Below are 15,494 nucleotides of genomic sequence, written 5' to 3'. Positions count from 1 at the left end.
CAACACACTTGATGATAAAACACAACTTTCCTTTGAGTGAGGAAGGACTCATTCAATACTTTATCAAATCTTTTGTTTTTTTTTCAGGTCTTTTAATTTCGTTCCCAAAAAACAGGAAAGGTCGTTCCTAAGGATTTAACTTTCTTGACCCGTAGCTGAGAACTCTGTCGCATAGAGAGCGGTGTTAAATTAAAAGCGGAGAAAACAAAGAGTCTGATCGAGCTCTTCAAACTGCGACACAAAGACAACAAAACCCAGACCTGAGTGAGAAGCGTTGTTTGGACGCCGACTGTAACCGAGTAAATAATTATGATTCCTCTCTAAACTCAAGCTGTGACAGCTCGAGGCGTTGCTCTGACAAAAAGCCGTTAATTTGTAGCAAACTTCCCGAGCAGAGACTGAGCGGTCACCATGGTAGCGGCAGAGCGCGGCGTGTTATTAATATCTCAGAAACAGATGCCAGAGCGCCACGCTGCCACTTTCGGGGCCGATCACACCGACGCGTCTCAACACCTATGATTGATCAGTTTTGCACCGTGGCGTGGAAGCGTGGCGTGCATATGGGCCGTGGGTGTTGTTTTCATCGTCTGCCTGCCGCAGATGTTAATGCAGTCGTGATGTCCGCCACTTTACCAACGCAGAGGAGGGAAATGGACAGTGCTGCGAAAAGTGATCAAGAATGTTAATGAAATGATCAAGTGACTTGAGGCGTCTCTGCTGCTGTCAGTCAGACGGAGAGAGAGGTGTTAAACTGTTCTTCTCATCAGTCCACAGAAAAAAACACCAAGGAGACAGAAATAAACTCAGATCTGTTATTTCAAACTCCAACCTACTGATGATAGGTGTCCTCTTCCTACTTACTGAACACAAACTTAAATATTAGAAGAAACTGCCATGACGCAAGGATTTAAAAAAGGAAAGACTCCTTTTGATTTAGATATAAATAAACAAACAAACCAACCTCTGAGTGATGCTCCTCATTCTGCTGCAGGACCTCGATGCAGAGCTCTCCCAGACGCATCATGTCCTCCAGTCTCTTCTCTGGAGGCGCCTGAGGGTCCACTGAGCACAGAGGAGGACATCCAGGAGAGAAATGAAACAGAATTAAAACATTACTACATTTCCCATGAGCTTCACCTGTCTCCTTCCACAAATTCAAGCTTGTTCAACACTTTTAAAAAACAAATTTGAGATTTTTAAGACTCAAACTTAATTTTAACAGTACATCAGTCCAGAACAATGGTCTTCAACCTGCTGCTCTGGAGCCTCATGATTCTCTTTGACTCCTTTGCAACTTAAAAAATATTATTGAAATAAAGATGTCTAAATCAACAAAAGGTGCCAATGTGCCTGCTTAAAATACATATCTGATATGTTGCAAGGCATAAGCAATCAACAAAAAAAGATGAATTGAGCCATATAATCAATATATGTTATCAATTCAAGTATTCTTTAAAAAATATTTGGATTTTTTTTTAAATTTTTGAAAATTTTATGGTTTCTAAAGTTTTTCATATATTTCTTTGTTTTTTGGAGAAATAAATTAAATGTTTGCAAATCTTTAAAGATCATGAAATTTTTGTATATTCTTTGAATTCTTTTGGAAAAATAAATGAAATGTCTATAAATGATAAAAGTGTATTAAATTTTGTATTTTTAAAAAAAATCTTTTGAGTAAAATTTAAATGTTTGCAAATATCCAAAGTTTATATTTTTTTGTATATTTCTGTAAATATTTTTAAAAATAAAAATGTATGGAAATTCTGTAAATTAAAAACATGATTTTTTCCTTTTTTAATTTCCTTAATTTTTGAAAAAAAAATGCAAATTTATTGAATTTTTGAAAAATTTGCAAATGTATTAGTTTTTTTGTGCAAGTATTTCAAATTTTGAATTTCCTATAAAAATAATTATAATTTTTTTTATAGGAAATTTCTTGCAACTTTTTAAAAATGTTATTCTTAGCAATTGTTTTTTTTGTAGATTTTTTTTAAATTTCTGATTTATTTAGCAAAAAATCACATCCACAATTTCATCAATTTAAAAAAGATTTCTTGTTAAGATATTTTTCTTTTTTACTTTTACTCAGAATTAATTTTAATGAAACCCTCTGTCACCTCCATCCTGCTGATTTTAAATTAGATTTTAACATCAGATTTTCTGTTTTTCTGATTTAAAGTTTGGGTAAATTTTTCACAGCTGCTTGAAGTGAAGGAGGATGTCTTTTCCAACAACAGCAGCAACAGTTGACAAAGTTTTTTCAGCTTGAAAAGAGTCAAAGGAAATCCGTGAGCCTTGGGAGCTGTGTAAGTTCAAAGTCACTGAACCAGCTTCTTGATTAAACTGTTTTTACTTCTTTAACTGTTTTTGCTCAAGGACATTTGTTTCTTCACTTCTCCACTGCTGCACTGCTTTTTGAAGGTCACTTTCACAGAGCGTGTGTGTTAATCACCATCAGAAAAATCGGTGGCCTGAAGATGAACTTGGTGTTAACTTTTTATCAACACTTGAACCTTGATGACATGAACAATTTGTACCGACTTTGAAAGATTTCTGCAGATCTAACAAGTCAAAACATCCTGGGCATCTTCCCCCCCTGTGCTCTACATCTTTTGGCTTCACTTTTGGGGATTGGTCGTGTCACCCATCTTCTTATCCAGCCCACTCCTTATTCTTTGTGCAGAAATTTTTGTACAATGATGCTAAAATTTAAGATCCAGCCCAGATTTTTAAAATGCTCAGAAATAAACAATCAGAATGCTGAATTATTTTCAAGCTCAGTGAAAAAAATAACAGATTTATCCTTTTTCTAACAGCACTATCATTCACACTTCAGGACATCTCACTCCTGCAGTCTCCTTGGATGCATTCACGCATGAATCTTGATCCCATCCATACAGACCTTGATGCTTTCCTTTCTTCCTTTTGTCACAGAAACACAGACAATGAGAAAAGGCCTCGTATGCACTCAAACCAAGGACGCTGTGGTTACACACAGCCCTGACCCCTGCACTCTCCTCCTCTTTTATGTGCTGCTTTGTAACGTGGAGAGAGTGTCAGCGTGAGTCTCGTGTCTGCAGCAGCAGCAGCAGGTAGCACGGTGTGAAGATGTTCATGAAGCACTGGGAATAAAAACGTGCATCAAACAAGCCAATGGAAAAAAGCTGTCTGAGGATTTTAAAATCTAAAGCTCTCACCTTTGATCTGAGCGAACTCCATCAGCTGGCTGTAGTTGATCTTTGCTGCTTTCTCCAAACACTTCTGCACCAGTTTCTTCATTTCGTCTGGAGGGACGGGTGTGGTGATGTCCTTCATCAAAACCTGAACCAAAGACAGAAAACTCACTTAGCATTTAAGACAGAAAACAGGGCAGTACCATTAAATAAATAAATACTAGCAGGTAAAATGAAGGCTTTATCTATAAAACATACTGAATTTATATCCATCCAGTCCTGCTTTCTGCAAAATGTACGTTCTCTAACAAAAGCTTTGTACAGCTTGAGTAGAGATGGTCTCAATGACATCATTGTAATTGGAAAGATTTTTCATAATTATAGTTATTTGATGTTAAAATTGCTTATTTGGAAGCCTGAAGCTCACAATCTTAAAAAATCTGCATGAGCATCAGCTCCAGCAAAATTTATTATCTTCAATCGGGATCCAATATTAAGCTGCGTTTCCACCAAGCAGTATGGGTCGGTTCAGTACGGTTTGGGACGGTTTGGGACAGTTAAGTCTCATCCCGTTTGCGTTTCCACAGCAAACTGTGCCCTCTCGTGGTGGGCGGCGTGTAAGCCGGATGCCGGAAGCCACAGCTGGTAAACAATAGCGCGACGTCGTAGCAGCTTACCCCGCGATTAAATCCAACAAAGAAGAAAACGTGACACAGAAAGAGCATAGATGGAAGACATGCAGCATTTCGTCCTCTCTGTGATTTTCATGTAACTCTCTGTTACAAAGTTCAATCAAGCTTCGTTTCAGAGAAGTCTGTGAGCCGCCAGGAGAAATGCAGCCGCTGTCGGGGTAAGTGATGATTCTTTTGGCCAATCAAACGTCTGCAGTGTGTTGCTCCACCTCCCGAGAGTGGATCGGTTCAGTCTGGCACCCATACGAAAGGGTCCCAAAAAAGTGGGACGGCTCGTCTCGGTTATTTGGGATCCGTCCCGGGATGAGTCAGTGGAAACGCCGCTAAAAGCGCACCATACTGAGACGAACCGACCCGGACTGCTTGGTGGAAACGCGGCTTTAGTGGGTTAAAATGACCCGGGTTTGTTTCCAAAGGCGGGACCTTCAAAAAAAAATTGCAGCTGGTGATTGGACGACCGTTCTGATTGACACACTCACCACAAACCAATCCACATCAAGCCACGGTATGACGTAGCTTATGTTAGCCGCTGCTGAGAAACAATAGACGAACAACTACAGAAACACGAGAAACAGCTGTGATAATGGCGTTAGACGACTGCTGCCATTTTTGCAAAGTGAACTGAAGAATTAAAGGAACGCTAAGTACGACAGTCTGCTGACGTCACGTCTGCTCGTCACTTCCGTGGCTGCTTGTTTCAGTTTCACCAAGTAAGATGATACCCATCACACACATTCAGGTCCCTGAGACTTAAAAAAAAACTCTGTCATACTGAAATCTTAATGAGATTTGAGATGTTTTGAAAAAACTGGGGCATTTTTTAGGGTTCCCTTTAAAAAGTTTCTACTCTGGAGGGCAACATCTGGTCCGTGTGGTCTGAGGTTTACAGCTAGCAGAGACCTGAGCAATGAAAAGTGGCGAGTACTCAAAGCTGGGTGCTCCACCATGAAACAGGAAGTGGTATCTATCTCGGCACATTGGTCTGTGTTTAGATTTTTCTTTTGCCACCTTACTTTTTAAATTTTTATTCATTTTTTATTTAAACATCTTTTTTTATTTTTATTTTTTGTAAAAATTTGTATTTTGACTTTATTTTAAAAGTTATTGAGGTATGGAAGCATATTGCTGCCACACTAAAAAAATAAAAATACCCAAACATATCAATCTCATGTTATTATGTGTTATGTTTGTTGTTTTTTTTCTGCCATTAATACTGTAACTTCGACAAAAAATTAAACTACTGCTCGGGTTTAATTTGATCTGACATGTTTTGCATGTTTTACTTTTATTAAACAAGTTTTAACTTGTCTTTATTTCCTCAACTGATTTTTAATTCTATTTTTGTTTCATCTGTTTCCTGCCTTCCTTTTGTGATAGTTCTCAGTTTGCATTTTAACCACCCTTTGACAATTTATTATGTGTATCTCTATCTTCTTTGTTGGAGTATTTTCAGCTGCATTTCTTGTAGGTGAACTCTTTCTTTAATCCTGTCAGTTTAAATGTCTCTTTAATTTTTTTTTTTTTTTTTTAACAGTGAACTGGATCTGTCTTTTGAGCCTTTTTGGCTTCACATTCTGCAGTAATGAAATGATGACCACAACTACTTCCCAAAAGTGAAGCCAAACTGTGAGGAGCTCCACCTGCTGGCTGGCTGCAGTATATATTAAAGGGCAACTCCGTTTTTTTGACACCTGGACCTTATTTATAGGTGTGTGCATGCTCATATACTCACTCAGACAAACATTATGCAGCTCGGAGTCCTTCAGAAGTTATTTAGATCCAGCTGATTTTAGCCGCACTTAGCGGGGGCCACGGCAAGGGAGCTTCAGCGCGGGACATAATCTCTGTAAAATCGCTCATTTCTGCTATATTTTTTCATCCATGGCCAGTGTCATCGTAAAGTCAGCTCGTCTACGGTCTTCAGGTGGGTCAGCTGACCCAGAGCTGACCTGGTAAATAAACGTTTGACGGTTGTCCTTAACGGTTTGAGCCTGAGTACACGGACGAGGAGCTCCATGAAAGAAGGATGCAGAGGGAGAGAGAGGAAGAGTTGACTCGAGAACAACAAACAGGAGCACGTCCACGACTCAATGTGAACTGGTGGTGCGCGTGTGGACAGTGTACGCCTATGGCAACAGAAGACGATCTGACTTTATGATAACACTGGCGATGGATGAAAAAATCTAGCCGAAATGAGCAATTTTGCAGAGATTATGTCCCGCGCTGAAGCTCCCTTGCCGTGGCCCCCGCTAAGTGTGGCTAAAATCAGCTGGATCTAAATAACTTCTGAAGGACTCCGAGCTGCGCGATGTTTGTCTGAGTGAGTATATGAGCATGCACACACCTATAAATAAGGTACAGGTGTCAAAAAAATGGAGTTGACTTGTAAGTAGCCTGCTTCCTCCTCCTCCTCAAATTAACTTTTGTTTCTGTTTCTGTTTCTATTTTTTTCTGACGTGAAGAAGTTTAAAAACTTCTGCTTTCCAAGAAGGCAACACTTACTGATGTTATAAAAGATCCTTCCTTTTCAACTCCACCAAAATTTAACAGAACTTCTTCTTGAACTTTTTTGTCTGACCGCTTTAGCCCTGAGTCACTTGAGTTGGACACAAAATATCTGAAGTGTTTCCAGGAGATGGAGTTTTATTTGTGACTGAAAGGCCTTCATACCTGCACAGGTGTCCTTTGTTGCTGTAGAGATGATAAAATGTGGTCAGACTGGTGTTCGGTTTGGGTGAAGGATGGAGTTCATGTGTTTACTTGTTCTGCGCTAAAACTACCAGAAGACCCCGGAGACCTTCAACTCTTCTTCTTTTTTCTCTTGAGAAACAGACGATGACACTTTTGCAAACAAAATCTGAAACCTGATGGATTTTTCCTGGACCTTGGAGTTTAAAAACTGAACACTGAACAAAGACATTGTGTGTTAAGAGTTTTTTTTTTTTTTTTTGCTTTTGTGACTGTTTTACTTGAAGTGCTTATTGATTTATATTTTATTTGCAGAAGCCCAAATTTTGACACAGGACTTTTACTTTTTGAGAAGTTGCTTTTAAAGGGGCCGTGAGGAGTTTGAAGTGATCTTGAAAAAGTCTCCCTTCTAGATATTTGCCTGATCACAATCCACACTTTAAAATGAGATTATCAGCATCAATATTAGAGGTTACAGGTTATTTTAAATTGCTACTTCTTAGCTTCCAGTTTGGGTCATCCAGGACCACATTGATCTACGACACGTCTAGGTTTCTATGACAACACCACACTGACTGATGAAGTTTAGTAGAGAGAAGAGTTAAAACACAGAGATCTGTGTTTTTCTCTGCTGAAAAAGATTTCTGTGATTAATTTTGTAGTGATGGTGGACACTGGAACCTAACTGTCGGACAGAAAAAGGACAGAAGAGCAGAAGAAAGATAAATAGGAGAGAGATACAGCCCGAGCTAACGGCTAACACAGGAGCTAAGCTGTTTGTGCTAATGTCCATTCCAGCCCACAGTCAGCAGTTATTCTGCAGTGGTCTGTTCAAACTTGAGAGTCTATCAATAAAATGAAGAGTGAGGTTACGTTAGCTCTGATTGGTAGATGACTGGCAGGACATGACCAGGATTTGCTAACGTTACACATTACAGACATTTCTTATGCCACAGCCACACCGGATGCGAATTCGCAAAGACGCATCAAGATTACATACAGAGTCAATGCGAAGACACGTTTGTTCGGGGCACCAGACGCCTCTACGCTCGAGTTGAAAATATTGAAATATCGACGCAAACTTAAGTTAGGCTGTGCCGCGGCAGCCAATGAGCGATGACATTCCCCCCCATGTCATTGATTTCGGCTCCAACCCCACTGAAAGATATAGGAGAAAACAATCTGTGCGGTGTGTCATCATCCAGAGTTATACGATACGACGTGTGTACTCTACAGAGACCGGAAAAAAAGGATCAGGCGTGGGTGAAAGTCTCTGAGGAGACAGGTTTTGAAGGTAAGCTCTGTAAATATTTGTTTCCAGCTGGATTTGTCTGCAAGGGTCATCACTGAGTCCGACTGTGTTTTCCTCAGTGGAGTTTTGTCGTAAAAGATGGAAGAGCCTCAGGGACACCTACCTTTCTTTCCTGGACCCCCTCTTTTGACAGCTTGTCAAAATAGTCCAGCGTCCAGCCTCAGACATGACTCGCATCTGGTGTGGCCGTGGCATTAGAGCACCAGGCTGCTAGCTGCGCTAACTATAAATGGCTAACTAAACTAACTAACTAACTAAACTACTTACAAACTGACAGTGTTTACTTGTTGTCACGTAAGCCTACAGATTCGTGGGCTGCCGATAGCGCTACATATAGTCGACCGCTACAACGTTAGCTTGATGTCACGTTTCAAACCGTAGCGCTAAGTAACTGTACTGATAAATACCATACCTAAGTGCGTTGTATCCAGTAAAAAGTTGTTTTGAACAAAGAAAATTTGTTTTAATCTGATCTCCATTTAATTCCAAAACAAACACCTTGATAAAAGATATTTATGACAGTGTGCGGAGACTCCAGGTCCTCCAAAACAGATCCCCCCTCATAGCATCTTTAACCACTGCATGGGCTCAAAATCACTTCCAAAAACACATTGTCTGTAAGCAAAGATCATCACTTCATGCACAAGTACAGGTCCAAAGTGTCCAAAGAGAAGAGGAAACCAGAAATACAAATGATCCCGAATGCTGGCAACTTTTCAGGAAATAAAAAATTTTGGCACTCTTTTTGGAAACCATGGACGCAAATATAAGAAGCAATTTAAAGAGCATGATGTACGCTTTTTCATTTTCTTTTGAGCTTTAATGAGGATGATAACTCTTCCTCAGCGGTCTTTTGTCCAACTGTGATAAAAATTTAGGTAAACAACCTTTGGGAATCAATTATTTTAAGTTTAAAGCTCAATTCCTTGGAGTAAGTCTTAAAGCACGTGTAAAGACAGATAAAGAACTGCTCTGCTCTGTATATGCCAGGGTTAAACCGACACTTTACAGTCGTTTTTCAAAAGCAGAAGGTTTTAAATGTGTTTCAGTACCCGTTCCTGCAGGGACAGCGTCGCCTTCAGGGCCCCATCTGGTCGTCCAAAGGGAAAGCAGTACCTGCAGATGCAAAATGTGGGCGGTCATTACATTTAGAAACAATCTCAAGGACGAGGCATGAAAAAAAAAAAAGGAGGTAGAAAAGAGAAGAAGGAGGCAGCGGCAGAAAGACGTCCGTCAACAGATGGCTGCTTGCTTTCATCTCATCACACCGATGAAGAAGCTTTTCTCACCTTCAGCTCGTCTGAGAGCCGGCGAGGACGGGCAGGAGGCTCGACGGCGCTAATTGACAAGTGAAGAGAACTAAATAAACAAAGGCACTTGGACACAGGGGTCAGACAATTATGGGACAAAAACCTGAGGGCAGATGTTCTCGTCTCGCTGATTTGACTCGAGATAAAGAGGATTAAACCAAAGTTCCTGCAGGACCTTGACTGAATGTTGTGTTTAACCTTAAAGTGAAGAAACAGGTTGATGCTGTTCATTTTGATGAAAATAAGTCGTATGTCTTATAATAAACGTCACAATAATCCGACCTTGTTCTTAAGTAATGTTTAAAGCAGCTGCCGAGCGTGGATTGAGTTTAGCCTTTTTGCTCTGATTTCATCACATGAAGAAATGATGAATTATATTTTAAAGCAGGGGTGTCCAAACTTTTTTCAAAGAGGGACACATTTTAATTTGTGAATGCTCTATTTGTTATTCACAGACTGATAAAGTCAAAGCTCACCAGTCCCTCAGGTGTCTCTTGATCCCAGGTGATCTGCGGTCAGTTTTCTGCAGTGTTAGTGCTGCATAAACATCAGCAAACTCTGCTATTGACTGAGGTAAATGTTCTCCATCAGGGGGCGATGTGGGGGAAACATGTCAGGAGGTTTTTATGGTAGGATCAGGATCTGGATTTTATCGGGATTGTTTTTCATTTTTTGACTATTCTGACCTGAAAACAACATTTTTAGCTCCAGATATTTCGGATCCTGCATTCTGAACTATTTTCACACATGCATTTTTGTCTCATGATAAATCAACGTTAGCAGAGTTAGTACCTTAGTTTCCACATACTTTTGGGCGGGTGATGAATATTTAATAAATTACTAACATGGCGCTGCCCAGCTGGTGACATGCACGCCTGCTCTGACAATCGTGTTGTGTAATTATATGGCCATAGCCAGGTATGAGGTCAGCAAGGTCCAGACCTCACCTATTTTTCCGGACTTTTTTTTTTTTTTTGCCAAATATGCCCAACTAAATAAAACATAAACTCATAAAAACTTGAAACCTCTCTGTGAAACGTGTCTGTAAATTGTGGTAAACATCCATGGGCTTTGTGTTCTGTTTGTGCCTGTGTGCGTGTTGCAGTGAACAGCTGTTTGATCAGCTGATGCAACGTACCAGCAACTGAAAAACATTTTTAGAGTTGAGTCTTGTGATGTAGAGTAAAGATGGATGATCCATCTCGACTCACAGCGACGCTCATCACACACTCTTTATGGATCTTGTGGCTGCAGATCACTTTGATGTTCCCCATGTTGCAACGTACCTGCAAATGCGCCCTGTGATGCACTTTTTATAATTAGCACTTTGTAGACCACATCCCTGCCCATCGACACCTAGGTGACCACAATATATATTTTTTAGATAATTCTGCACTAGTTGGGCCTGTCAAATCATCTGATCAAAGCCAGTTTATTTACTTTTATCCACCCAACAATTTTTTTTTTTTAATGAACGCCTGTCTCATCAGCTGGCCGAGCACGATGATGCAACTACTCGAGGACCTTGAGTCATGTCGACAGACTGACAGGCAGGTGCATCAGAAAGTGGAGGTGAACTGGGAGAATATCCTTCGACGGTGGGATGCCTCTGGAGGATTCAGCTAGCCTTTGATGTAAAAAATTGATTTTTTTTTTTTTTTTTTGAAAAAATATACATTTTTGTTTGGAAAATGCTGATTTCACATCATTAAAAGACATTTAAACAATAAACATCTTGTGTGACTTGCAGCTTCCCCCCCGCCCCCAAAAAAAAAAAAAAATTAGAATAAATTTTTAAAGAAGCATCAAAATTTTGCGTTGTGCACTTTGCGCTCGCATCATAGACCTCACCTACTCCAAAATCCTGGCTACGACCCTCCTGTGTGTTTATTTGTGGGAAGTAGTAACTATTGACAGTCTGGATTTCTTCCCAACACCCACTTGAGGAACGAGACACAAGTAGCATGTTTCTATGCGGGCTAAGAGTGGGAAAAACACTTTACGCTCCCAGACTTCTTCTGTTTATGCTGATGCTTTTCGAGTGCAATACTAACAACATGGAACTCAGGCGACGCAGGGAGAGCCATCCCGTGTTGAGATACACTCGTCAAACGCTATTTGATTTACAGAGATCGGCGAGTCTAAGAGCGGAACCATCCGGATTGCTAGCTTATGTTCCAAGGAGCTAAAGCGGCCACCGCTCCACCTCCAGTGTGCCTAGCTTTATGGCTGTCCAAAGGAGGAACTGAACACAATCAATGCTGAATGTTTTGGTATGTAATGTGTCAACAACGAGGGTTTTGATTGGTTAGATATGCACTCAATCTTTGGACAAATCAGAATCAAAGCTGCAGTTTCGCTCAGCGAACTAACGTTGGTGGTGTGAAAGCTTGTCTTGAAAAACAGTAGGCTCGAAAAAAATAAATAACGTGCAATATATTTGCGTAAAACACATACATCTGTTGTGCAAAGGACTTTGTAGCCTGAAACCAACAGGACTCAGCACATTAAGAGTGAAGTTTTGGAGGAGTTCCTGTGTTTGACCAAACAGTGATTAAGTTGTCGTTAGCGGCGCTCCCTCCTGTGTTACAGAGAAAAGTTATCTCTGGAGCAGCTGTAGCTCCGGTTTAAAAAGCTGTGATGAATGTTTAGCTGCTGAGCTCAGCTTTAATCTAAACTAAACTGAGGAAATCCGTCTCTTGTCTCACAGCACATTAGCATAATCCCAGCACTGTCCCTGTCATTGTTTACCAGCATTAGCCTCTTGTTGAGGTGAGTTAGTAATGACTCCTGCTGGTCGACCCCCCTCCGCCCCTCCTCTCCTCTCCTCTCAGGGGCCAGATGGAGGGCCCCTCACAGGAGTGAAGGGTTTAAAGAGCCGGGCCGGGGGACACTTAATGGCACAGGTCCATTCAGACGAGTGTTGCTCAAGGTCTTGGGGCTGTCGCTTTCACACCGCGCTCACAATGTGTTCACACGGCGGCGAAGGGGCTGAATAGCAGCACGCAGATGCAGGGAGGTCTCATCGGCCGCCATCGGCACAAGTCCTGCACCTGTTGGGGTCTGCTACTGGGCTAAAAGTAGCCAGAATTTAAGGAGCATACCGCAGGTTTCTGCAGGTTTGGGTGCTCAGTCTTTAAATCTCTTTATAGTGTTTAGAAACATGACGGAGGTTGAGATGTGTTGTTCTTATCCTTTTATTCTTCTGAATCAAATAGCGCCCAAGGTCACTGCTGCCATATGACTTAAAAACAAAACAAACTCCAGAATTTCATCTCTGCTTCTTAAAATTTATAAGAAAATCAAAGCAAGACTAAAGAAAGACATAAAAAACTTTATGAAAGAATGAAAATACAAGATTTAGAAGAAAAAGTAAGGAAGAAGAGAAAGATAGTAAATATGAAAATTAAAGTCAGTGAAGATGGAAGAAAAAAAAGAAATATGACAAAAGATATATGAAAAGGGAAACAGGAAAAAGCAAAGAAGTAAAAAGAATTGAAAAAGAAAGCAAAGAATTGGTGGAAAAATTAGAGGAGGAAACAGGAGAAGAAAGAAAAATAAAAGAAAGAAAGTTTAAAAAAAGCAAGAGGGAAAGGAACGTAGACAAATTTAAAAAATTGGAAAATGTTTTTGAACAATTACCTGAGTTAATTACATTTATTCTGACAATTGAGAAAATGTACATTTATATCAGCACCCTGCATCTTAAAGATTTTAATATTTCACAGAAGAGTTAAATCCAGATGAGTTGTTTCATAAAGTTTATGGACAAATCTCTGGCGATGTGCACGTAGAGACAAAAACGGGACAAAAGTCTCAACATGTCTCTCGGTTTTGGTATCTACTGATGGATAACAGTCTGTGTTGTTCGGTGATTTTGAAGCTCATACCTGAAGTGTGTGAGCTGGTTCTCCAGCAGAGCCATGAGACGATTCCTGATGGTGTCAAATTGGTCTTTCTCCTCCACTGTCACCGTCCCCATCCCATCAGGCCTGAAACACACACACACAGGAAACGATCAGCTGACGCACATCTCTACAGAGAAGACTAAAAGAAGGTTTTAGCTCAGACTCGAAGTGAGGTCGCCACAAAAACTGCTCCCCTTGGTGGCTGGCTGCAGTACAGGTTAAAAAATCTGTCTCTTCAGTCATTCCAGATGGGCTGTGGTCAAACTTTAAAGAATTAATACACCTTTTAGAAATGTTTCTCACGTCTGATTGTTGTGGTGGTTTGAAGATATAATTTGGCTGCCTTGTATTCAAGTCCTCTTTTTTTCTGAAAACTTTAATTTCATTATTTATCAGAGGTTAAAAATGAGGTTTTACATCACATTTAACAATGACTGACAGCTGTTGTTCTTGTGTATTTTCTTCGGGGATTGTAAAATTGTCAGGAGGTAGAGTCAAGAAGTGATTAGACTCTCAAAAGAAAAAAATATATATATTATTTTTGTCACCCAGCTCCACTCAGATTCTCCCAGAATCTCTCACAGTCTCTACTGCACAGACTCTGGCTGCACAACTGCTGCCAATGGCTGCGTCTGTGACGAGGGAATTATGGCTTCAAAACCGTACAATGGTAAATGGCAGAGCCACACTGTCCACTGAGTACAGTCTATGGTTCAGACATGTGGCTGATGGTAGCCCTACTTGGACGAAAGAGTGTTAAACCTTTAAAGGTTGGATCCAAAAGGGTAAACCAGGTGTCCTTGAAATTTGACAGGCCACCCCAGGTATCACACCCAGTCAGTGACTGTGTTTCTACAGCTCAAAATCATTTCTCTTGAACATGCTCTTTCTTTTGAGTTCTTAAATTTTCATGCTGTGGAGATACACTCATCAGCCAATCCAGAAAAAACAAAAGGCCTCAGATACACAGTGAATCTTATGAGTAAAAACACCAGACTACCTTTGTGCACACATCACTGTGTGTCCAAAGTTAAACTGCCAACAGTGACGCTGACAGTATCCCAACTTATTCTCCTCATGAGTCTTCAACAAAGAGACATGAAGGCTGGTGTTCATGTATTTCTTTAATTGATTCATATATTAATATATTTACTTATTTATCATAAAATTAATTTATCTGATTAAGTTATTTATAAAACCAAAAATAATCATGTATTTCTTTTTTTTTATAATTATAAAATTCTTTATATCTTTTTAAAATCAAAAAAATATTTAATCATTCATTTATAAAATCATACAATTATTTATTTATTTATAAAATCATACAATTATTTATTTGTTTATGTTTAAAATAAAAAAAAAAATGTATTTATTTATTTATTTCTTAAATCATACAAGTATTTATTTATTTATTTATAAATCATAAAATTATTTATTAATTTATTTATAAATCATATAACTATTTATTTATTTATTCATTTTTAAAATCATAAAATTCTTTATTCCTTCTTAAAATCATAAAATGATTTACTTTTAAAATTATATTTATAAATATATTTTTTTGTCATTATTTATTTATTTATTTATTTATTTTCACCACAGGTTCAACAGGCAGAGGAGAAAATAAATTTGATATGATGTGGCTGATAATTGGAATTTTGACCAATCACATTCAAGAGTTACGAAATGACAATTTTAAAACAGATAATGATGATGGCACACATATCAGATCAGGTGAAGAGCTACAGGACTTCAAACATGTCTGACAGAGAAAAGTGGAGTAACATCCTGTCCTGCAATCCGGACAACAGCAGCAGAGCAGGTGAGAGCATCTCTGAGCAGCTGATCTCTTCTAAGTCAGTTCAACCAGAAGAGGAAGTGATGACAGCAGCAATGTTGAACTTCTGTGGAAAGGTGTGTCAAAGTCAAAGCCCACCCTTTCTAACATTACCTTCAAGATCAGGTTTGAACCTGATCATTATGGAAGCATTAACACAGAGTGTGTGGGACTTGTGTGGGACTTGTGTGGGACGCTCATCTTCTTTCAATTGATATTTTGTTTACGTCTTTAGTAGTTAGCTGGGTAATAATAAGCAGGATCATGTATCATGAACCGGCAGCTCTTTCTTAATCTGTTATTTGTCAGAGTCCTGCTCACCCTGTCAGAATTTCTTCGTGCATAAACACTCATTCACCGTACGTTATCGCTAATATAATTTATGCTTTAAGTCAACCCAACTACGATCAACTGTTTTTTAGAAAAGGATGAAAGGAGTGGGAGCACTATTTCTTTTTTCAATAGTTGAAGGGATTCTGTTTAACAGTTTTTAACAGTTTTAGTAACCAAACATACATTCCAAGAAATAACTTCTCGATTCTAATAAACTTAATTCATCGTGGAAGGTTAAGTG

At 39.4% G+C, this 15,494-nt stretch overlaps 1 protein-coding gene across 2 annotated transcripts in view; it reads right to left on the bottom strand.

Moving 5' to 3' along the window:
* Positions 1–15,494, bottom strand: part of cadps2 (Ca++-dependent secretion activator 2) — a 263,694-nt gene that overhangs the window by 58,844 nt on the left and 189,356 nt on the right. For both annotated transcript variants that reach the window (XM_074677121.1, XM_074677122.1), the window contains exons 14-17: positions 13,066–13,167; positions 8,918–8,981; positions 3,198–3,321; positions 962–1,062 (exon numbers count right to left, since the gene is read on the bottom strand). In XM_074677121.1, the coding sequence (XP_074533222.1) occupies positions 962–1,062; positions 3,198–3,321; positions 8,918–8,981; positions 13,066–13,167 (391 nt within the window). The remainder of the gene's footprint in view (positions 1–961; positions 1,063–3,197; positions 3,322–8,917; positions 8,982–13,065; positions 13,168–15,494) is intronic.

This window comes from Halichoeres trimaculatus, unplaced genomic scaffold, assembly GCF_033239565.1.
Source record: "Halichoeres trimaculatus isolate MK-OKI-2021-1 unplaced genomic scaffold, fHalTri1.1 fHalTri1_scaffold_10, whole genome shotgun sequence".
Taxonomy (NCBI): Eukaryota; Metazoa; Chordata; class Actinopteri; order Labriformes; family Labridae; genus Halichoeres; species Halichoeres trimaculatus.
The sequence above is the reverse complement of the archived record's forward strand: the minus strand, read 5'-3'. Positions and strand labels throughout refer to the sequence as shown.